We start from the raw sequence: 23,025 nt of genomic DNA on the forward strand, positions 1-23,025 counted from the left end.
ACAGCCCAGCCCTCACTGCAGGAAGATTTGGAAGTTAGGTGACATCTGAAAGTCTCCCTGAAGTTCCCTGAAAAACACTGTGCTGACTTCTCAGGTTTTTTCTTGATGGCTTTTTAAATCGACCCTTTTATACAGCATTGATGTTTATAAGTGGCTTTTCTCCTGTTTAATACTTCAAAACTCCAGGAAACCCAAAAGCTCTCAGAGCCTTTTGCTGGAAGCAGCAGCTTTGCAGCAGCTCCACGGCTCCCCAGACCCCAATAATGTCATTACATGCAACTCTAGAGCTTCCACAAGCACATAACCAGATGAACAATAAAAAAGTAAGCAAAAAATCCCATTAGGAATTAATTAACTGATGTTCAATTACATCCATTCCTGCTCTGCCAGAGTCACTAACAAAATCAGCACGCCTGCAAAATGTGGAAAGGTTAAAAGAACAGATTAAGCATCCAGAAAACCACCAGAGCATTTCTCTCAACACAATAGCTTATAATCATCTCTTTTGGTTTTATAAAGTTTAATGCATAACACACTCTAATCTTATATTTATGCTATGTTTACTAATGCAGCATTTGAGCATCTACATTTTAAAAATGAATTCCTGCCTGGATAAATACATGTTATATTTGAAAGGGATTAGTTCTTCACTTGTAGGATATGCTGAAATTCATACCAGAAACTCTCTTTAAATACAAAACTGTACCAGATGAACGACTCAAATACATTAAGGAGAGGATTTTCAGCTGTCTTTAAAGAACTTTTTCAACGTCTTACTAAACTGAGAAATCCACAACATTTGGTGTTGGTTTGGTTTTTAATATAGACAGTTTTATATAGGAAACACCCTCCTAGAATATGTAAACAAAAATAGAAGAGAAAGGAGGGGAGATGGGATTGGCAGGAAATATTATGTATTTATTTCTAAGTACCACAATAAACACTGAAAAGCTTTGAATGAGAAATAAAGAGACTTCCCTGCAGGATGGTTTTCAGATCATTTATTACCAATAAAGTAAAAGACAAATTGAAAATCAGAAGGAGGGGGTGGGAAACATCACAGACACCAGAACACTTGCACAGAGCTAATCAGAGCTTTGCAAATGTTGGAACATAAATAATTTAAAAGGTATCTCTACCAATTAAAATATCCTTAAGAGGTACACATTAAGTTTGCTTGCTTTATAAAAATCAGGTGCTTTATCCTAAAACCGGAGCGTGAGGGGGCATTTTGTGGGTTATTTTGCTTCTAACTAGGAACAGCTAATGGCTACAACTTAAACCAACCTCCTCTTAGATGTGTTCCAAGTGGATTCCTTGGGAGAGCATTTGTGGGAGCAATCCAGGGTCCGTGTTCTCCCCGAATCCTGTGCCCAGCAGCAGCAGCAGCTGCAGGGAGCGAGGGAGGGATGGAGCAACCCACCGAGCAGAGTGTGAAACCCCACGGGCTGTGGGGTGAGCTGGGCCCTCTGTTACACCACCAGGACATCCTGGGGCACACTTAGGGCACAATTGCATCATCTGTTTAAGACACATCTCCCCATCTTGCAGCCTGAGACCAAAGTGTTTAAGGGTGACGCCGCGCTGCTCTGAGCTCCGGAGCGCTGCCTGCCCGGCCGTGTCCTCTCTCATCCTGGGATTGTTTTGGGAGCTGCCTCTCTGAGGCAAGTACCAAAGGTGAAGGATGTTCTTTGCTGAGCTAATAAATAAGTAAAAAACCCCAACAAAAACAATAAAAAAAAACCCAAACCATACAAACTCAAGGTTTCCTTCCTGCTGCACTCTTCATCTCCCGACTCCTTTTAGTTCCCTGGGATTCACTTCCACACCATCCATCACACTTGCACAAACACACGTTAAGCACAGCTCAAGAACAGCCTCCCGAGGCTGCCACTGACAAAACTCACCCCTGGGGCTGTGCACTGCCAAGTCCTCTTTAAAAGCTGCTCCAGGACTGGTGTTGCACGCCCACACCTTGGGGGAGTTTTGGAACACGTGGGTGTCCAGCTCAGACAGGTCTATCAGGTGTTTCTGAGAGACTACACCACACAAAAAACCAGCACAACCCACGCTCCCCAAAGCAGATGCTCTCAACACTACACTCTGTCAACACAGGAAAAAAAATTCTGGGGAAACAAGGAAACCTCTCTGTCTTATTTTCATCAAGGCACACGATAAACAAACGAACGTAACATCCAGACAGACTTTCATAGTATCTGAAGCTATTCCCTTTGGTCCCCAAACTCATCACACACTCAGGAGAGGTTTTTCAGCAGCCTGCAGACAGGCAGAGGCTGCCCCATCCCAGTGACATCCCCAATCCCCAGGACACAGATTTGTGCTATGACAAGCTCAGCTGGGAAGCAGAGCTACAGCTGTGGATTTTGTTATGCACTACAAACCTGCCTGTCCCTTGCTACTTTTACCTCCTCCCAACCCCACCACAACAGTGTCTCACACCCAATCCAGCACCTCCTTGGCCATTCTGGGTCTCTCTGTCCAGCACTTTATCTGAATCTTGCTTTGGTTTACAGCTCCTTTAGTGCACGCAGCCTGTGTGGGCAAAAATAAGGCACTTGTGGTTTTCTACCTCCACATCACCAAGATCCAACAACACAGGGATAATTTCTGGCCTGATATTCTCTGTTACAAGCCCTGCTGCAGGCACAGAAACACTTGTGTGTCACACAGAACAAGGGCTCCTCATCACCCTAAGAACTGGAATCACACTGTCCTGTCTCTGCTGCCTGGAGCTGCAGAAGCAGTTCATCCCCCACTCTGCTCAGAACGCCTTTTCTTCCCAATTTACACCTTCACACAAAATGTGAATGCCACTTGTTAACATTTTTGTATGTGTTAAATGCAGAATTCTGGGGTTTTCTCTGTTAGCCTTTTCCAGCAATTTCCAGGGGATGGTTCTTCTGGAGAAAACATGATCTAAACTGAAATGGCTGACAGCAATATGTGTAACCAAACAACCTGCTGGATCCTCTGCAAGAGAGTGAACTGCCCTTGCTTTTTGCACATCACCAAAGCACCCAATGGATCTCCACCTACCAACCACTACCCCACACTCCTCCTTACCTGTCACCTTTTCCTCTGGGGGAAATCACTTCCCGTTGTTATTTTCACCTGATTACAGCGGGGAAGGGGAGGGAACTCGCGGCTTTCGGGAGGCGAAGAGCCAAGCCCCTCGCCAAGTTATTTTCCCACAGAAAACCACGCTCGGGCTGCCGTGAGGCTTAAAAGCAGGAATTAAGAGCTGAGAGAGGGGGTCTGTGCCTGCTTTTAGCAAGTGGAGTCAGCACAGTACGTGAGGGGCAGATCGGAGCGAGAGGGGCGGCCGCCCTCAGCAGCCATGCAGGCCGCGGTCAGCAGCCGTCCAGGCCGCACTCGGCGCTGAGGCACTCCGAGGTCTCCAGCTCCACGCTGGAGAGGAACCTGCGCGTGGCCTTGCGGCAGTTGTAGTCCAGCGTGGTGGTGTAGACAGTCTTGGCGTGCTTGGGGTAGATGATGGTGGTGCTGGTGAAGCGGCGGGGCCTGTGGCGCGGCTCGAAGCGCACCTCGGCCTTGTAGCTGCGCCACGAGCAGTTGGGCACGCAGACGATGGTCTGGCTGCACGAGGCCACGCTCAGCCCCACGGGCAGGTACACGTCGGCGATGAAGTGCTTCTCCGAGTCGTACCTCACCGAGGAGGTGTACCTGAAACAGAAGAGCCTGTGTTTATTATGGAATAATCAGGTAAAATCACGGGGTTGGAAGAGATCTTTACGATCATCGAGTTCAACCCAGCCCCAACAACCCAGCTAAACCAAGTGCCACATCCAGTCTTGTTTTAAACACATCTACCTCCCTGGGCAGAAAGGTGCTCCCTGGGCACCTCATTCCAGTATTTTATAACCCTTTCTGTAAAAAATTCTTTTCCTAATATCCAACTTATATTTCCCTCGGCGCAGCTTGAGACTGTATCCGCTGGTTCTGTCAGTGCTGCCTGGAGAAAGAGACCAACCCCACCTGACTGCAACCACTTTTCAGGGAGTTGTAAAGAGTGATAAGGTCACCCCTGACTCTCCTTTTCTCCAGGCTGAACACCCCCTGCTCCCTCAGTTGTTCCTCAAAGGGTTTGTGTTCCAATGCCCTCACCAGCCTCGTTGCCCTCCTCTGGACAATCAAGCTTCTCAATGTCCTTCCCAAACTGAGGGGCCCAAAGAGTGATTACAGTGAGGAAGAAGTAATTCTAATATAAACCACAGAGTTTTAACTACAGCAGTGCAATTGTAGCTTGTAGCTAGGAGAGCATTTCTGTCGGAGACAAGCTCCAGTCACAGAAACACAACCTTTAAACATTGTTGACCTCGTCCATAGAAATAACTCTGTGTAGTCTCAGGCCAGTGATTCTTTAAAGGACAAGGTTTCACATTTGCATGAGTGTATTCTGGCATCAGCACGACTGATGGGACATCTGAGGTGGATGAAGCAGGGCTGAGGATGGGTTGCTGCAGGGGATTTGTGAGCTCTGCTCATGGGTTTGTGGGGAAGAGGAACTGTCAGGTACTGGAGTGGCTCCTCACCCCACCTCACACAGAACCATCTGCTGGTGTCTTACACATTTACAGGATGAGAAAAGAGCCTCATGTCAGCAGCATTCCCAGGATTATCACCACCTAGCCCAGCTGCCAGCACTACCAGAACGTCCTCTCAGCCCTGAGCTCTGTGAATGTACAAACCTCCTGCAAACTACCAAACCCAGAGGCCTTGATCCACATTTAGGCTTGGCACACAAACATCCCAACTCCTCTGGGCTGGGAAGCACACGTTATCTCCTCAGCTTTTCTCTGCCAGGAATCACCCAGGAGTGCTCTGCTATCACCCCTGGCACGGGGCACTCTCTGAAGACAAACTCCTGAAGATTCAGCTGGCAGGAAAACACTCCAGCTTGCACACCCAAATCCTCTGTGCCTGGGTTGCAAAAGAAAGTTTTAATCTCCTTCACACTGCGACAACTCTGTTGGCTTTTCCACTAACTAAGGAGTTAACTGCCTCCAATTCCAGCCACAGCACAGCTCCTTCCCCACACCAGGACATAATTCTCCCTACCCTCCCCTGCATTAGGCTTCCATTTGATTTTATCAGCCTTCCTCTAATTGCACAGTCATCAACTGGGAGCCTTCTTTTCTCATTACTGCAAATCATGGTGTTCAAAGGAATAATTCACAGGCTGTGAAGTGATGCAGTGCATTAAAAAAAAAAAAAAAAGAATTATGCACTCCTCTGAATGTTAACATTTCTTTTAGTTCACACAACCAGCCACAGCTGTTAAGATAGAAAGTGCTTATTATAAAACCAGGAGGTTGAAAGAACAAAATTTCTTTCCCTTAATGAAACAGTCCTCGGAAGATCTTTGAAGGTCTTCCCTCATGATTGCCTCCTGGTTAATCAGCTGAAGGGAACGTTTGGAGCAGTGCAAGGAAGGAAAAGCAGGAGAGTAAAATGTAAGAAAGTCTTCCTGGAAAAATAACCAACAAAACAACCATATGGGTGGGATTAAAAGAGGCTGAACACTCCTTTAGCCTGTACAAATGTCCAGGTCCAGGAATGTACAGCTGCAGTGAACAATGGCTCTGCAAATAAATTAACTTGACTCACAGGCACTGATAAGGCCTAACTGCTCCTTTACAGGCTAACTCCTCTAACTCCTTCCAAAGGAGATGACTGTAACACAATATTTACCTTATTTCCTTGGCTGGTAAAGGGTCAAACTCAACTCCTTCACCAAAGGATAAAGGACACAGTCTTGGAGGGCAGCTGGAGAGAATGGGGCTGGGGGAGAACACGGAACTCTGCAGAAGAAATGCAAAATGGTTTATGTTACCATACTGTTGTACCTTTCATGTTACAATGCAGCACATTCTCAGGGAAACAGATTTATTTATCCCTCGGTAAGGAGCTGTTGAGGTTCACATTTACATGCAGGAGGATCTGCTATACCAAGATGTGCTACAGGTGCATCCTTTAGGCCTGGCTCCACACTGGTCTAAAGCATCCTAGAGGTGGCCAGGAGCATTTTTTGAAGACAAGGTCCCAACTTGAGCAGCTTAATGCAGAGGAGCCACTCTGGGAAATGAGAGAGGAAGGCAGCCCCTCTGTGCAGTGTAGTCTGTTCCCTGCATGAACCCACACTCAAGTTAGAACCAACATTTTTTGGTGCCTGAGAACTCCGTCCTTGCTGAATTCACCCCATACCCCCACGGACAGACCACAGAGGAAATTACCACAGGGCACCTCGCCGTGAGCCACCTCCCTGCTCCACAGCTACGCCCTGGCTCCCGTTTGAAGGCATTAAATCCAACCTAATTCACACACCAAGCGTCGGGAAGGATTAACTCATTCCTGCCGAGCGGCGGGTGATTCACTGCCTGTCCCTGTGCTCCTCTCCTGACACCCAGCACCTCGAGCCGACACCGAATCCCACAGCCCGAGGAAACCAAAGCAGCCCTGAAGGATGGAACCCAACCCGTGTGTGTTTCTGAAGCCACCTCTGCACGTGTCTTTGCTATCGAGGGGCTGGGGGGCTGTGAGCATCTTTCCCTCCTATGGCCTTTTCCAATTTCACAGCAGCAACGCTGCAGAAAGAGGATTTTCCCTCTAAATCTGCAGTTTCCAAAGTATTTGCACCAGCAGCTCAACATCCAAAAACTACTTGGTGAAAAACCAAATTAACTGAAACCGCAGTTTATGCACGGTAAAGTTACTGCTCCGGGTCACTCCGGAATAACGGGAGTTCACTTTCCACAGGGATTTCCAAAGACGTGCTGCGATGCCAGGAGGGACAGGAGCTTCCCTTGCAGACAGAGCTTTGTGAAAAGCCCCGGCCACTCCGGTTCCCGGCGGGACCCTTCCCTCCCGGCGCAAACCCATTCCGGGACACCACAGCGGCCGGAGGGCCCGGTGAAAACGGAGAAAAACCAGCGGGCGGTTCTTCCAACCCATCCCAGGGCGGCCAGACCCGGGTTCCTCCCTCCTTTCCCCGCGGGATGCGCGGAGCAGCGCAGCGGCTCCGCAGGGCAGCGGCTCCGCCGGGACCCCGCACCTGCCGCGGCGGCACCGGGGGCACCGGGGGATCGCGGCTGCCGGTCCCGGGGGCTCCGGAGGGTGCGGGCAGAGCGGGGAGGGGCCGGTACTCACCGCAGCGGAGGGCGCGGGCGGCTCGGGCTCCGGGAGCCCGTTGGCGGCGGCGCGGTCGGGGCTGCCCGAGGAGAGCAGCCAGGGCGGCGGGGCCGGGCCGGGGCTGGGCGGCAGCCCGGAGTCGGGGCTGTCGAGGCCGGAGTCGCCCCGCTTCCTCATGTCCGGGAGGTCGGGCACCTCCCGCAGGCTGAGCCGCCCCACCATGGCCGAGCCGCCGCCGCCTGCCCCGGCCCGGCCCCTGCCCGCGCTGCGCTCCCTGCGCCGGCTGCGCCCGGGCGGCGGCGGCGGGCGGGGCGGACCGGGCCGGGGAGGGGCCACACAGGGGCGGGGCGTGCCCGGCCCGGTCCCACCGGGGTCCCGGGGTCCCACCCGTGTCCCACCCTTGTCTCTGTACCCTACCCGTGTCCCTCTATCCCATCCGTGTCCCACCCGTGTCCCTGTGTCCCACCCGTGTCTCTGTACCCTACCCGTGTCCCTCTATCCCATCCGTGTCCCACCGGTGTCCCTGTGTCCCACCCGTGTCCCTGTGTCCCACCCTTGTCTCTGTACCCTACCCGTGTCCCTCTATCCCATCCGTGTCCCACCGGTGTCCCTGTGTCCCACCCGTGTCCCTGTGTCTCACCCGTGTCTCTGTACCCTACCCGTGTCCCACCCATGTCCCTGTGTCTCACCCGTGTCTCTGTATCCCACCCGTGTCCCTCTATCCCACCCTTGTCCCCGTATCCCTGCGTCCCACCGGTGTCCCCGTCCCCCGGGCTGTCCCCGTCCTCCCGGTACTCGCCGTTTTCCCGCAGTCCCTGCCCTCCTGGTGACCCCATTCCCGCACCCCCGTCCTGCCCCCTCGCTCGGAATTTGCCATTGGAAGGTGGCAGTGGCGGAGTCACCGTGCCTGGGTAAGGACAGACCGGTCTCAGTGCTCTGGTGGGGTTGACAAGGTGAGGATGGGTCCCGGGTTGGACTCGATGATCTCGGAGCTCTTTTCCAACCCAAACCGTTCTGGGATTCTGTGGAACCTTGCCTGATGAGCTGCCCTCCACACATCCCGGTCCAACCCACAGTGCACCATCCCAAAGTGCTGCCAGCACGGATTTTGGGAAGCTCTGAAAGAGCTGCCAGATCCTGCTGGGCTGCCCCCACCTCCATTGGTGCTTTCCCCAACAGCAGGGATTTTGGCAGCCGGGTTAAGCCCCCCAAGTTCTCCCTCCAGGCTGCTCTTTCTCCCTCCCCGTTCCCAAGCATTCAGGCTCAGGCAGCAGCACTGCTGCCTCTAATTGCATTTTTCAGGCAAAGCTGCCGAAGCTGAAACAAGAGAGCAGAAGGAAACGGTCTTTCTAGCACTACAGGAGAGCGAGGGAACCTTTTTTGGAAAACCCTAATGAAATAATTGCGCCATGTCATCAGATTTGGTGGGGGAATACTCTTGTGGAGGGAAAGCAACCCTGCAGCCGGCCAAAGTCAACACTCCCCTGCACAGAAAGCAGCAGTCTGGGCTGATGGGCCCAGCACAAGTGAGCCCAAACCTCTGAAAAAAATTCCTTCCCTGCCCCAAAATTAAAAGCAGAGCAGAACTTTCAGCCGTAGGCGTCTGTGGTTTGCAGCTATGCGGTGCTGGGAACTCCGGAGACTTCCTCAAGGAATTTACATTCCTTTGAAGAAATACTATGAGGCTGTTTGTCTTTGCTGAAAAATGCAGATGGAAAGAAAAGGAACATTAAGAATTTTGACTGAAATCTTTGGGGTCTGAGCAAATGTGCTGGACAGGTGTTTTCTTCCTTCTAATTTAAATGTATCCCCCAAAAAAAGAGATGCTGGTCTCTGCAAGCAATAGGAAAACTGATCAGTCCTCGCTCCAAAATCTCCCATAAAAGCCCTTTATGAAATCAGATGCCTTGGAAGGCACTGGAGCAGTTTCCAGATGAACACAATCATCATTTCAGAGCTGCTGTGCAGCTCCTGGGTGAAAACCCACGCTGCCAACAACCCACTAAGTGCAGTTTAGGAGGGGAGAACGTGTGGCACATCCCAGCAGTCACCTCTGAGAGCTGTGGGTGCTCCCACAGCCACTCCCATGGGGGATCAGGGTCCAAGACAGAGGGATCTCAGTGCCTGGGATAAGCAGAACTCATGGAAACCTTTCTGCTCCTTATTTACCAGCAAAAAACCTCCCATTCTGGTGTGGCTTGACACAAAAGTTAATTTTTTGTGCCTTTCCAGGTTCTCATTTCTGGGCTTTGCAGCCCACCCGAGGGTCTCCTGCAGCACCAACATCCAGACCTGCCATTCTGCCTGCTAGGATGGAAAGGAAGTGTTTAAGCAGAATTTTAACTGCTCAATAACTCAAATACTGTTGAGTCACTGTGTACAGGGGCTCAGCTTTTTCAGGCTGTGTACTCTGCCCCCTCGGAAAGTCTGACTGGTTTCAAGTCTCAAACTGTACCAACCTGTGCCATTCCCTGATGCCATTGGAAATCTTGTCCCTTGCCTGTTTGTCCACATTATTTACTCTTTAACTGCCCACACACAGGCGGGATGGGGCAGATAAAAGTCTCTTATCAAGATCCTCCTTCCATAAAGGACTTTCCACCAGGCCGGGCGTGCTCAGCTTAATCAGCAATGAAACCACAGCCGATGCCACATGACAGCCCCATAGCTGGCAGAGGCAAACCAAAAGGATCCTGTGGTACCTGAAAAGGATAAAACTTTGGAAATAATAACTTTGGGAAAGGATGGGTCACAGAGGAGCTGTGCTCACCCAGCCCTGGGATTGATGGCAGGGACGAGCGCTGACAGCACGTGGCTGAAGCTGCCGAGGTTTCATCAGCTTTTACAGCCCTGCTGCCACCGCCCTCGTGGAGCCAAGCAGAGGCTCGTGGAGGCTTGGCCATCGTCACTGGGATGCTCAGAGTCTTGGCTGTAAATCTGGGGGAAGAAAGGAACACCCAGCGCCCGGCGCTGCTGCTCCTGCCCAAGGGCGGGGGGGGCAGGACCGCCAGGAGAAAAGCAAATGAGTCATTAATTCTCTGAGTGAAAGGAGCTGCTCCAGCGTCATGCAGAGTGTGGAAAAAGGCACTACCCCTTAATTAATTCCAAAGGAAAAATTAGGATCTCCCAGAAATCACTCCCGCAGCGGCAGACAGCAGAACTGATGTGATTATTTAGAGGCACAAGGTCGGGAGCATTGAGCCACCCACGCGGTGCAGGGAGCTGCTGTGAGTGTGGATGGTGCCAGAGAAGGTGGAAAAGGCAGAGAGGAGCTGCAGGAGCAGATGGACAGCAGGGAGTGCTGGGTCCAGCACAGTTTGGGTGAGGTCCATCCCAGCCACTGGGATTTGCAGCCATACAGAAACACCCAGCAATGAGCATCAGTTACCATTTAATTCACGTTAGTGTCACACCCCACGTACAGCCAGGATTACACCCCAGTCTGAAACCATAAAAAGTGGCATTTTGTACAGAAAACACATAATCATCCTTTATTCCCCAAAGCTGTAAACTCCAAAGAGCTAATGCACAAATAGAGACCTGCCAAACCTAATAAACACCCAAGAGCCAGGGGCACAAAACTCTTACACCAGAAGTAGGAAACTGTGGATTTGCTCTCTGAAAATGGAACTCCAAATACTCAGCCCTGTAGCGTTCTTCAAAGGCTGAAACTAAAAATTCATTTCTCATTTTATTTCCTCTTATCTACAGAATGAAATGCAGAGAATGAAATGGGGGAAGCCTTTGGGTAAGACACACGATGATAACTTCAACATCGTCTTCAGCTATTCATAATTTAGTGAGAGACTTAGCCTTAGACAAAGCAAAGAAAAATTCATCTAAAATAAATTATTCATCCCCTCATGGGAATAATGAATCTCTGCAAACCCATGTTCCCTCCTCTCCAGCTCTGCAGTGTGGTACCTCGTGAGCCATCCTGCACATGCACCTTGAGATAATCTGTCCTTGGGGAATGGCTGCTCAGAATCCCAATGTGCTTTCAACCATTCCTCCTTCTGTCACCTAGCAGGGAATCAGGAGGCAACAGCAGCTTTGTAAAACTGGAGTGATGAGAAACTGCTGTCCCTCCCCACAGGTGTTGTTATTGCTGCTCTTCACTCCCCATCCCAGTGAAGCTCTGGCTGGGTGGAACTCATGTTCCTGGAGTCTGATCTGCCCTCCCTGATGTGCAGCAGTGATTTTTACAATCCCTGTGAGTACAGCCCCTAAATAAATACAGTCCTAAGGCCCAAACTTGCCCTGGTGGGGAGCACAACCCTCCCAGGAAGGAAGGCATGGTTGTTCCTCACCTGCCACACTGGTACAGGACTTCCCTTTCCTGCACATGCAAGTGAAGTTTGAGTTAAATAACACAGGCACGACTGGCTGATCTGCCCTACACCCGTGTGGGATGCACTCATGGCTGGGCATAGGCCTTCAAAGTCTCCCAGAAAGGGCACAGAGGAGTTTGGGAAGAAATCCAGCAGTGCTAATAAAAAGGTGAGGCCTCAGTGCATGGAGACTCCTTGGAGAAGCATCCACTGATCCCAGCCCTGCTCCACGCTGGCTCAGTGCCTGGGAGCCAGGAGCTGGGCCATGGGAAGAGGGAGCTGGGTTATCCAAAATATTTCACTGCTGGTTCTCCTCCCCTCTGCACTGCTGCAAGATGAGGCTCAGAGGAGCAGGAGGAGGAGGAGGAGGAGGGCCTTGAAGCCTGAGGCTGCTGAAAGCCTCCTGTGCCACTAAGTGACCCTGGCGCCCTGACAGAGCCAACATTTCCAGCACCTCTCCCTGCAGGGCAGCAGAGGTGCCAAGGTGGCACATCCCTGCTCAGGACACTCCAGCTGGAGTGAGAATGAGGGGCTGGAGCAGTCTGACACTCGCTCCATGAAGGGCTCTTTGTGGAGAGAGGGACAGATGCTGGCCAGGAAGGATGGGAACTCCCACTGGGGACAGCAGGTGAGCCCAGCACACACCAGGGAAGTACCAAGCAGCTGGAGAGGGCTCCACATGGGTCCTGCTTTAAGCTCTAACAGCAACAGAGGCTGCCAGCTGGTTGGCAGGAGCTTTGCCAGGGTGCAGAAGGCATTAATTCAGCCCTTTCCTCCTGTTCTGAAAAGGATTTGCCTTGCTGTTTCATGGTGCTGTGTGCATGCCTGTCCTGGGAGCAGGGGAGAAATCTGCCTTGGGGTTCCCTCCTGGGCATCTCATTGATCCAGTGGAGCTGCAGGTGCCTGGATCCCAGCTGTTAAAGGGTTGGGGTTTTGGTGGTGGTGATGGGGTTGGTTCCCCCCACCCCACAATAAATAATGAATCAGAGGAACAGCTCTGCAGCAGGGAGTGAGAACTGAGGGAGTGAGAACTGAGGCAAAACCCTCAGTGCTGCAGCAGGAGCTCAGCAAGGATAAAAGCTGCAACACCAAGTGTATCACAGCCAGACAGTCTCTGAATCCACCTGAATGGTTTCTGTAGCTGCTGGCTTCCAGGTGCCTCTGTTTTCTCCATCCCATGGGCCTGGCAATGCCCTGGGTATCACTCCTGCTAAGCTGAGGGCAACACCTTGGTCAGATTCCTCCTCCTCGGTCTGAAAGCGTCGTGGCACGCGATGGCTGAGAGATCACAGCAGGGACGGGGAGGGACAGCACAGGGGTGTAAATCACAACCTGACCAGCTCTGCTCCCCCTCCCTGCCAGCAGCCCCGAGGCAGGGAGCTCCCCTGTGCTCGCTCAGAGCCTCTTCTTGATGAGTTTCTCCAGTTTGCGGATGCGGGAGGATTCCTGCTCGGGCGTGGGAGCGCTCAGCGAGAGCGAGCCGGAGCCGTCGCCGCCGGGGGGAGGAGCGGGGAGGCGCAGGCGGAAAAGGTCCAGCATGCTGCTCTGCTCACTCCTCTTCAGGCCCTGAGGGAGCAAGGGACAGCACTCACTGACCTGGGAGCACCTGCAGCACAGCCCATTCAAACCTCCACCTCCCGCTCAGCCAGCACAAAGAGCTCTGGGTGATCCCGAGCAGAGCAGGTATCAAAATGTGAAATGAACGCGAAACTTTTTCTTCAGCAGCAACTCTACTTTCAAAGTAAAGATACACTTGTCTTAAAGCGCTTCTCTCATCCCCAAGCCCCTCAAAATTCACACTGAATTGAAGTCCCCAGCAATCCCAAAGCAGCACAGAAGCCCTGCACTGGTTCTCACCTTCATGTCGAGGATCTTCTGGAATGTGTCAGTGCTGCAGTCAGCGAGGAGCTTGATGTAATTGTCCACAAACACAACTGGGGGCTCGTGTGGAGCCATCACCACCTGCCAAGACAAGGAAAAAGAGATCAGACAAACAACAGGAATTAAAGGCAGTGCTCAGTCAACTCTGGCACAGGAGTGACAGCAGGGCTGGCTCCTAAAATAAAATGCTCAAGGAACAAGAAAGAGGCTGGATATGAGAGGGGTAAAGGTGAGTGAAGAGAAGCAGAGTAAGGACAGGGAGGAAGTTGGGTCTCTTTCAGCACAGCAGTGCTGCTCGTGGGCTCTGCATCGTGTTTCAAAGGGCAGCAGGACTTTGTCTGTGGCCTGTGGGCTGGCAGGCACTGGGGTATTGTCAAAGCTCAAGATTTTATCAAGTTGCAGGGGGAAGACAAGCTGGGGAGCTGCTCAGGGGACAGCGCTGGCAGTGGTGGTGACACTCACAAAGTCCCAGGAGATCAGGCAGCCTGGACAGAATCCAGACCCTCAGCTTGGCTGTGTGTCCCTCCTGCTCCCTCCTGCCTGGAGGCAGGACAACACACACAGTGTGCCACAGGGGAATGGGACAATGCTCTGGTCACTCCCTCAGTGCCCAGGACAGCGAGGGCCAGAGCTCTCTGCTCTGCAGCTCTCCTGACACGGCACCAGTGGGTGAGCAGTGCCTCACACAGCCCCTCTGTCCCTGGGGTGCAGCTCCTCTTGGACACTCCTCTGGAGAGGAGGAATGAAGGATGGGAACCCCCCACCAACATCTGCCCAGGAGCAATCATAAAAAACAGGGAAAAAATCAAAATAGCATCAAAGCTGGTAAGATGATCCCTCACTGATGTGCTTTTCTTACATAAGCAGCAAGCTCCACAGAGAACACAACTTTTGATAATGCTGGGCAGCCAAACCATCTTCCTGGGGAAGAGTGTGTGTGTGATTGTCTGAGTGTGTGTAAATGGGCAGAAACAGCACCAGACCAGACCCTCCCCTGTCTCCAAAAACATTTCCATATGTTTGCACTGACCCAGCTCACCCCACACTGCATTCTGTCACCAAGACATTTCTTTCTTCCCCAGCACTTCAGACCACTGAAACATCATAGCCATGTATACACTTATAAATCCTTAATTTACAGCCCTTGTAAAAATCCTCTGCCAAGATGAAAAGCTGGAGCTTCAGAGAGCGTGGCCAGAGGAGAAGGGGAAGAGCTCAGCAGGATGTGCATGGCCCAGGGCCCTCCTCCCCACTCCCATCTGTGCTTCGTGGGGCTCAGCTCAATGGACTTGTTTGTGCTGCCCATGGGCCCAAAGTTTGTCTTCCTGCATTACCTGCCCCAGAACAAGCCTGGGAACACAGACTGGAGCTCCCAGTGCTGTCAGCCTGTGGCTGTTTGATTTGCAGCTCTGCACACTGAGCCCTCACAAGGCCAGCATGGATTGTGTGACACAGCAGTGACACTGCTGCTGCACAGCCTGGGGACCTGCAGCACTCCATGTGCTGCTTTCCTCTCCAATGTGATGCTAAGGGTACACAAATTAACTCCATTACTCTTCTGATTCACACACAAGCTCCAAGGAAAGCCCTGCTCTGTACACAACAGGCACCAATCTTCCCTGCTCCCGTTAGCACAAACCAGGAACATTTTTTATTCAGGTCATTTCTAGGAAAATTTAGACTACAATTCACTAACATTTCAGTCACCTCGCTCCAAAAGCAGGGAGCTGGAGAGCTGATGTCTGAACCCAGAGCACAAACTCAGCTGTGACATTCCCCTGGGCATGGGAGCAGAGCCACCCTGAGCAGCAGCTGAGGAGGGACAGCCCAGGCTCCTCACCCCCCTGGCCCTGGCTGTGCTTTACAGGAGGCTCTGGCTGGCAGCTGCCTGTCCTGCCTGACCCCAGGTCCCACTAATTCCCTCCCAGGAATGCCTTCCCAGCATTGCTGGCCAGCAGGGGACAATCCCATCACCCAGGAGGGCACAACTGTGCCGCTCCCACAGCTCCTCCTGGGATCAAACCTGACTGCAGCACCAGCTGGGAAGGGCAGATTGCTTTGCTTGCTGCTTTTCATGAAGACAACACTCTGCTTTTGGGTCATTTTCCAGGCACCAGGTCTGGAAAATGAAAAAGGGCTCTGGTGAGTACAGTAACCCAGACATGTTTGCACTGGCTGTTACACTAGACAGTAAACAGGTGACTCAAGCACAGCTTGGCTCCCCTGAGTGAGGAGTCTGCACAAAGGCCTGGAGTAACCTGAACCCTGGGCTGTGCCCCACACCAGACCCTCAGGGATGCAAACTCTGATTTCCACCAGCTCCTGAGGGAACCTGGTGCCCCAACTCTCCAAACTTGAGCTGTTGGTTGCCTTGAAAAGTGAGGGTGAAAACTCCTTGGTGGTATTAGAAGAGAGTGGGGGCAAACCCAAGGGGAGTGAGCCAGGTCTGCAGAGCAGCTGGCAGAGCCCCCAGGCAGGCTCACAAACCTCATGTGCAATTGCAGATTGCTGCATTCAGAGGAAGGGCCCCCTGGAATTCACTGCTGTGATTCCCAGGCCAGCAGTCTGGCTGGCAGGGTATCAACAGGCTTGAGTTACCTTCAGGATCATTTCAGCCCGAGTCATGCCTTTCACCACTATCTTTGTGTAGCTGGCAGGAGCCTTCCTCACCACTTGGGACCCGATGGAGGGAAGATCCAGGAGAACCATCTTCAGAGAGTGAGTGTCCAGCAGCAGCTGCAAGAGTTAACCACACTCTGTTACACAGGCTCCTTCTACACCAAAATCCATCAGCTGCTCTAACCCAACACCCTTAAAAGTTTAACATCCTTAAAAGTTTAACATCCTTAAAAGTTTAACACTTCCCACACTGGAAGAAGCCCTGGTAATTGCACTGCAGAACAGGAGGGACTGAGCCATGTAATGACACTTCCAGGAGACAGGATCACCCCCATGGCTACAGATCAGCATCGTGGTTGGTTTTAACACAGCACTGCTCTGCTGACTGGAAATCACTTCTGGCAGCCCAACATCTGGCACATCAGGCACAGATTTCCAGTCCTTCCCCCCAAAAAAGTATGAAGTGAAATAATCTTGGTTACCTGGAGCTGCATCATGATTTAGATATTGAAGTCAAATGAACTAACACCAGCCACACACACAGTCAGGTTTTCTGCATTTACTCAACCCCTTGATTGGGGTTTATTTCCTTAAAAACTGTCACACAATGCAGTTACACTGAGAACTGCTCACACCCTGGATGTTTTTTGTTTCTACCCCAGCAAATAAATAAGCAGCAGCCATGAAATTGAGCCCAGACAGACAGCACTGTCTTGTGACAAAATGCTGTGGGTTGGGGCTTCTTAGAGCAAAATTATCCTGAATACCACACTCCTCTGATTGCACAAAGTGTGTCTGAAGAGACAAGACCAGTGAAGAACAGAAATCTGAAATCAAACAGAGGAAAGAGCAGCCCAATTTATTTAGACAGCAGTGAGTGTGAAAGCCTGCTGGGCTGTCAGCACAGCCAGAGCATTTCCTCAAAAAGGGAGCTCCTTCTGGAGGGACACAAAACATCCTGGGCACTGCAGAACCCCCAGCAGTGACCACAATGATGTGAACATTGAGTTCCTACATGTGCTGAGGCCAAAGGAACACAAAGGAGTGGCTGTGGAGGAGAGGCTGGCTGGAGTCTGCACCCCATTATCTGCAGTGTCCTTGCTGCTGCTGCTGCCTTCCCATGGCTTGCATGAGAAGAACTGATCCATCCATCTCCTCCTGGAGCCAGGAAACCACAGCACAGATGAGCAGCTCTGTGCAGCCCAGGCTGCTGGAGCCCACAGCTCAGGCTGTCATTGCTGGGTTCCTGTGTGCCTACCAGGGATTCCAGAGAGGGAGAGATTCCAGGGTTGGGGAATTCACATCCTCCCCACATCAGCTCCCTCATGGCTAACAGGAGCTCTGCACACTCTGCAGCCTTTCCCACAGGCACAGTTCCTGCAGACTCTGTCTCCTCACCCCATTTTCCATTCCAGGTCCCTGGCATTGCTAACTCACTGCCAAAGCTTGCTGGGGTGCAGAGTTGTTAAGTCAGAGAGGAAAACACAGAAAGCAAAACCCCACAGGTCTTGTTCCTGCACTGAACACTAAATACCTCCATAAATATCACCCCAGCATTCATATTGCAACTGTAATTATCAGCAAACAGCAGGAAAGGCTGTGTGTAGAACCAGAAAGGCCAGGAAAATTGATTCCCCAGCAACATCTGCACCAGGGAGGAGAAGGTGGCATGGAAAGATGCTGGTGGGTGACCAGAGGGGTTCAAAAGATTTTAAGGGAATTGGGGTTCAGCTTGCTGCAGAGAGAGTTCAGCTCCTGAAACCTCTGCACCCTTAACCCCAGGGATGTATGTCCCACTTGTAATGGCAAGGATTCACTGGGAATCAGCCTAATAAAAACCTTCCAAGCCTGCTTTAAAGAAGCAAATTGGGCCTGTATTCCCATACAAGAATATTGAAAGCTTTTAACATTAGACACAAGCCCACTGCTGGTTAATCACTTGAGAAGCTTATTTTAAAAAGACTCCCTTTAATCACTCTCAGGTTATTGCTCATCACACAAGACAAACAGGCACTGAGCTTCACTCATTTGCTTTCCATTAAGGATGAGGAAGGTTTTGATGTAAAGCTCCTGTTTCCTTTTGCAGACACTGCTCAGAACCATCTTTGATGCCTAAAACCCAAGCAGCTTTGAAGGAACCCATTTGAAGTTCACAGCAGTCCCATTAGGGATGATTCTGCTTTTTTGCTTTTTCTTTCTTTTTTTATGAGCCCACAGGAGTAATAAGCTCTATGTGCAGGGGACAGATGAAATCCTGCCTCTTCCAAATCCCATCCTCACAGGGTCCAGCCCATGGCAGGATGGGAGATACCTCAATTTCCTGAACCCAAAAGCCATCAAATATGACAGCCAATGCACCTATTTCTCCTTACCTGTTCTGCACCCACCATGCTGATAGGTTTGCACTTGAACAGATGGTTAATGAACTTGGGAATGAAGGAGCTGCAGGAGAGGTACAAAAGGATACAATTACATAAGAATATTTGCAGTCAGACAGTCTTCTGTGGTGACAAAGCATGCAGAACCAAACCAGGATGGCTTCCACAAAGACACTCCCAGTGCCAGCTTCCCAAACTGATTCCAGACATGTTAAATGTACTAAATAAAAAACCCCCAACCCCTAGGCACAGTTCTTTTGCTTTAATCCCTCCTGATCTCCAAGTTTATTGAGAAGCTGCACACACACGCTCTAGAGGTAAATAAATTGCTATAAACTAAATATGAAGTATTGCAGTAAAAGGTCAGCAAACAAACAATTTTATTTATCAGGATTAGTCTCACTGCTCATGAGTGGATGTATCTTGACTGTATCCAGAACCTACATTTTCCTGCACACAAGTAATTCCATAACATGCATATTACACACTGAACTTGAGGTCCAGCCAAGGCTGGAGGTCTGCTGGGCCCTGGACACTCACACTGAGGCACCTTTCCAGAAAGCTCCTGGCCAACACAATCAAGACAAGAAAAAGTTTTGTGAAAAGGAAAACACCATTACCATATTTTACTGTCATGGGTTTCAGACTCAGAAAAATGACTGCCCAAGCAGAGACAGCTTGGTGAGGATGGAAGCCCAATATTCACCACTTCAGAGCATCTGCTTGGGGTTCAGCTGATTTTTGCCTCTTGGTTTGAAGCTTTGAAGCAGTTTCATTGCAAAAGCACTGGTTGGGCACCTGCAGGACAAGCTCCTGCCCCTGGCTGCACCAAGGAGCAGCACCAGGAAAGCTCAGGAGCCACAGACTCTGTCAGGACCCCACCACTTGCCCAAGTCTTCCTCTCACTGCCTTGTTTTTAATGTACTCTGCTCCTTTCACATGTCCTCCTCTGGCTGAGTGCCTGCAGGGCTCACATTTCCAGCACTTGCCCATGACCTGGTGGCAGCTCCTGGGTTTTAATGGCTCTGTCCTGAGTCAGTCAGGTGCTGTACTCTGGACTGAGGCTGTCCATGATGATGATGATCTAAATTCAGCATGGTTTCCTCCTTGCATCTGTTAAGCTTTTTGTTCCCTCCCCACAAAGCGAGGAGCACAACAGCATCTTGTTTGTCCTGCCACCTGTTTTCCAAGGCAGGACATTCATTTCTCATCCTTTCTCATGGAAAAGTGACAAAAGTGCAGCTCAGGCACAGAGCAAGCCAAGCTGCTGAGCAAACCCAAAGGAATGGCTCAAGGAGAGCCCTCACAAGCAAAGATTCCTTCCCTTTCCCTCTCTCAGACACAGTCCCTACCTCTCTCAGTGAATCATTTTCTCCTGGAGAGGTGTCAAGGAGAACAGTTTCAAGCTACTGTTGAGAAGCAGCTACTGGGCTGCCCCGAGCAGTTTTGAATTTGGCCACCAGAGAAACAACCTTGGCAACAAAACAGAAAGAGGAGGAGGAAAAGAAGCTCTGACTCCTCCTGCACAAAAGCATTACAGTGGAGATTTAACCTATCTGTTTTAAAAGTCCATTTTTCAGGTCTATAACTAATTCCCAGAGGGCAATTAGAGAGTGATGAGCACAGCTGGAGCTGAGGTGATCCTAGGAAATGATAAATTGGCAGCAGCTCTGGACGCAGCAGCTCACTGCTGGCAGAACAGTACAAGAAATTAATTGTGCCTTGATAGCACAGGTAGATCCAACTGTCCCTCCCTCTGCAAGGTCAGGCAGGGAGCTAAAGCCCATGTTGTGTATGAGAAACAGGGTGAGCCTCTCCTGCTGCAGGGGGGCACACTGGCAGCCCAAGCACCCCCTCCCCTGTTGGTTTTAATCTTCTTTTCTATATAACCACACAATCTCCCATAGACAGCATTCTGTCCTGCATGAAACAATTCCCAGGCCCCTCTGGATGGCCACCCACCATCAGTGCAGAGGGGTAAAGTGACCTTCCATCCCCACATGCCTCTTATTTCACGCTGCCTTATTGGAAACAGCTTCCCAACTCCAGCAGGACAGACAAGACAAACTGTAAGAGCCAAGGGCTGCTCTGGAATTTTTTCCCCCCCTTGGTTTTTATTTTTTTCCTGGACTAGCAGAGACCATCAAGAGCAGTTAGACTCAACAGAAAGTGCCTCTTGCCTAGGATTCAGTGCCTGGTGCTCTCAGAGTGCAGCAGGCAATCCTGATGTGAATAAAATGTGCATGTTCAGGGTAATGCTCTGCATGAGGCTCTGTGTTCTGAGTGCCTTTACTCCCTACACAATCACAGCTAGATTGGATGCCAGAATTCATTTACAGCTTCAGCTCTAAAACTGAACCCAGCAACCCCCCTCTAGAAGCAGGTAAGTCCCCAGTGCAATAATAAAGCAGTGCAAGACAGATGAGGAACCTGAAGCACAGAAACCACAGCATCCGAGAGCCTCCCCTGCAACAGGAGTGTGGCTCTGCCAGAGCCTGTGTTTTCCTAATCCCCTGCACTGATGATGCATCAAACACAATGCCTTGCTGAGAGAGGCACAGACAGACTTGCAACCACAGTCTGTCTGTCTGTCTGTCTGTCTGACAGCCTGAGCCACTGCAGGACATCCCCCAAAGGTTCTGGTGTCACTGAGTCACTGCAGCCCAGGAGGGTTTTGCTCCACACCACCCTCTGAGCTGGTGACCAGCCCTTACCCAGGCTGAGCTTAGCCCTGAACCCTCCACATCCCAACCTTCCTCCACCAAACTCCTCTCAGTTTTTCTCTGGAGCACCTGGAAGGACCCAGCACTCACCAGGCCTGGCTGCTGCAAACGGAGGAGCCGCTTCCCCGGCCAGGGGAGAACTGTTTGTTTTTCCTGTCTCTCAGTTCTAATCTCTTCCTCATTGAGGTCAGGTCACAGACTTCCCAAACACATCCCAGCAGAGCAGCCTGGCTGCTGTGGGGTTTGGTTTCAAAGGAGAAGGTGCAGGGAGAGCTGAGCCCCCCACCCTGCCTGGCAGCCTCGCTGTCCCCGGGGAGCGCCGCTCGCACATGGGGCAAAACAAAGCAAAAATGACAAATTAGCTTAAAGGATTGATGCAATTTCTGATGGCCATTTTTCTTCTCTCCAGACTTGGCTCAGATCCTGCTGGTTTAAATTTAGTGACTTTAGCTGCCTTCTCCCCTGTGGTCCTGTAACTCAACACTCACGCTTTATACAATCCATTAGAGCTGAGAAGTGGCAGCTCACAAAGACACAGGCATTAACATGTGGAGAAGCACAAGGCCTGTTAAAAGGATTTTCAGCATTGTGGGGCACACAAAAGGCCAGGTATTTATATTGGTCCAGCCAGAATATTCCATTAAAATGCAGAGTTTCAAAAACACAAATATTTATAGGTATTAAAAGGTATTTTAAGGAGATTGGTGCTCCCTTACCATTGGGCTGGTTCTCCTTAGCACCAAGTTGCACAGATCCAGCAAAATCACATCCAGGAACCCATTTTACCCTTCTACATCTGATCCATGGCACAGTGAGCTCAGGACTGTGTCTTAATTTTAATGTGCTGCAGATCAGAGCTGCAGTTGTCTTAAAAAATGTTTTGGAGAGGAGCAGGGGCTTCTGTGCTCATGGATGAGAACACTCAGCTTAGATGGGAACTTCCCTCAAATCTGAGAGCAGTTTCATCTGGAGTTTACTTGGTATGTGCCCAGCAATAAAGTTAAAAGGGAGGCAACTAAGCTGAGGTATTAAGAGTGTGCTGTGAACAGCTGAATAAATGGGGGGTTTTATTTATCACATAAAATTCAAGTGTAACCACACAGAAGGTTTTCATACAATAAATTCTCACTGAGACAGCGTTTCAAACAGTGATTATGGGCAACATCCCAACATGATTTATCAGGAGCTGCTCCTTAAAGCAAACTCATGAGTACCCTGAGACAGAGAGGGGGATGAAACTCTCAGGTTGAGCCTCCCTGCTGTGAAAGCTCCCAGGATAGCTCCTGCATCCCACCCTGCCGAGGCAGGAGCTGCAGCTCAAATCTCCAACCCACACAGTCCCTGCCAGGCCACAGAGCTTATTTCAGGCTGGTTACCTTATCAGAGATGAATGAAACATTAAGGTATTTCAGAGTGACACATGACACGCACGCCACTGCCCTGCAGTCCACCAGCAGGGTCACATGTGCCACCAAAAGCAGCAGCTACAACTGGCACAGCCCTCCCAAGGGCTTTTCCTGGGGCATTGCCACGTGGAGCTCAGCTGGCCAAAGGCAAGCAGGGAAGAGCTCAAAGTATCTTCCCAAAGAGCTGAATTTGTGTTTCAGACAAAGTTTGGATGTTCCACCCTGAATCCAGCATTTCTGTCTCATCTGCCACTTCTGTGATGCTGCTCAACTTTAAGTGACTTGCCAGGAAGATACTTTAATACCCCCCAATGCATTTAAATGTGAATTTCCCCTCCTGACTGGGCTATTTTTTGCACAGAAAAGCAGCTTTCAGATTGTGAAGGTAAAATATACTTCTCACACATGCCCTCCTTACAGGGCAATGTTATTTTGTGGCAAATTTCTCAGTACCTGGAAGCCCCATGGAAGAAAAGTACATTTCCCCACAGCAAGAGTCATAGCTGAAGTCAGATATTCA

The 23,025-nt window shown here is 50.7% G+C and overlaps 2 protein-coding genes across 4 annotated transcripts in view; both read right to left on the reverse strand.

The window, feature by feature from the left end:
• Window positions 1–986: 986 nt before the first annotated feature.
• Window positions 987–7,476, reverse strand: RFLNB (refilin B). Of its 2 annotated transcripts, XR_013184821.1 has the most exons (4): window positions 7,186–7,476; window positions 5,731–5,840; window positions 3,085–3,702; window positions 987–2,553 (listed from the first exon to the last, which is right to left on the reverse strand). XR_013184821.1 is itself a non-coding variant. In XM_054647177.2 (3 exons), the coding sequence occupies exons 1-3, from the start codon at window positions 7,387–7,389 to the stop codon at window positions 3,372–3,374; spliced, it is 645 nt and encodes a 214-aa protein (XP_054503152.2). In that variant the 5' UTR covers window positions 7,390–7,476; the 3' UTR covers window positions 987–3,371. The 2 variants fall into 2 exon arrangements, 1 of the variants encoding a protein (XP_054503152.2); XM_054647177.2 differs by having other exon boundaries at window positions 987–3,702.
• A 3,065-nt stretch (window positions 7,477–10,541) lies between these two features.
• The window catches only part of VPS53 (VPS53 subunit of GARP complex), a 64,431-nt gene continuing 51,947 nt past the window's right edge, over window positions 10,542–23,025 (reverse strand). For both annotated transcript variants that reach the window (XM_054646839.2, XM_054646838.2), the window contains exons 19-22: window positions 18,371–18,440; window positions 15,978–16,115; window positions 13,356–13,460; window positions 10,542–13,064 (exon numbers count right to left, since the gene is read on the reverse strand). In XM_054646839.2, coding sequence (XP_054502814.1) covers window positions 12,894–13,064; window positions 13,356–13,460; window positions 15,978–16,115; window positions 18,371–18,440 — 484 coding nt within the window. In that variant the 3' untranslated portion in view covers window positions 10,542–12,893. The remainder of the gene's footprint in view (window positions 13,065–13,355; window positions 13,461–15,977; window positions 16,116–18,370; window positions 18,441–23,025) is intronic.

Source organism: Agelaius phoeniceus, chromosome 20, assembly GCF_051311805.1.
Source record: "Agelaius phoeniceus isolate bAgePho1 chromosome 20, bAgePho1.hap1, whole genome shotgun sequence".
In the NCBI taxonomy this organism is placed as follows: Eukaryota; Metazoa; Chordata; class Aves; order Passeriformes; family Icteridae; genus Agelaius; species Agelaius phoeniceus.

Bases quoted from the DNA above. Each gene is read 5' to 3' on its own strand.
- RFLNB (XM_054647177.2), bottom strand. From the start codon at position 7,389: ATGGTGGGGCGGCTCAGCCTGCGGGAGGTGCCCGACCTCCCGGACATG. The intron at 5,841-7,185 runs GTGAGTACCGGC...TTTCTTCTGCAG, and splicing joins CGCCCGCGCCCTCCGCTGCG to AGTTCCGTGTTCTCCCCCAG. The intron at 3,703-5,730 runs GTAAATATTGTG...CTTCTGTTTCAG, and splicing joins TTACCAGCCAAGGAAATAAG to GTACACCTCCTCGGTGAGGT.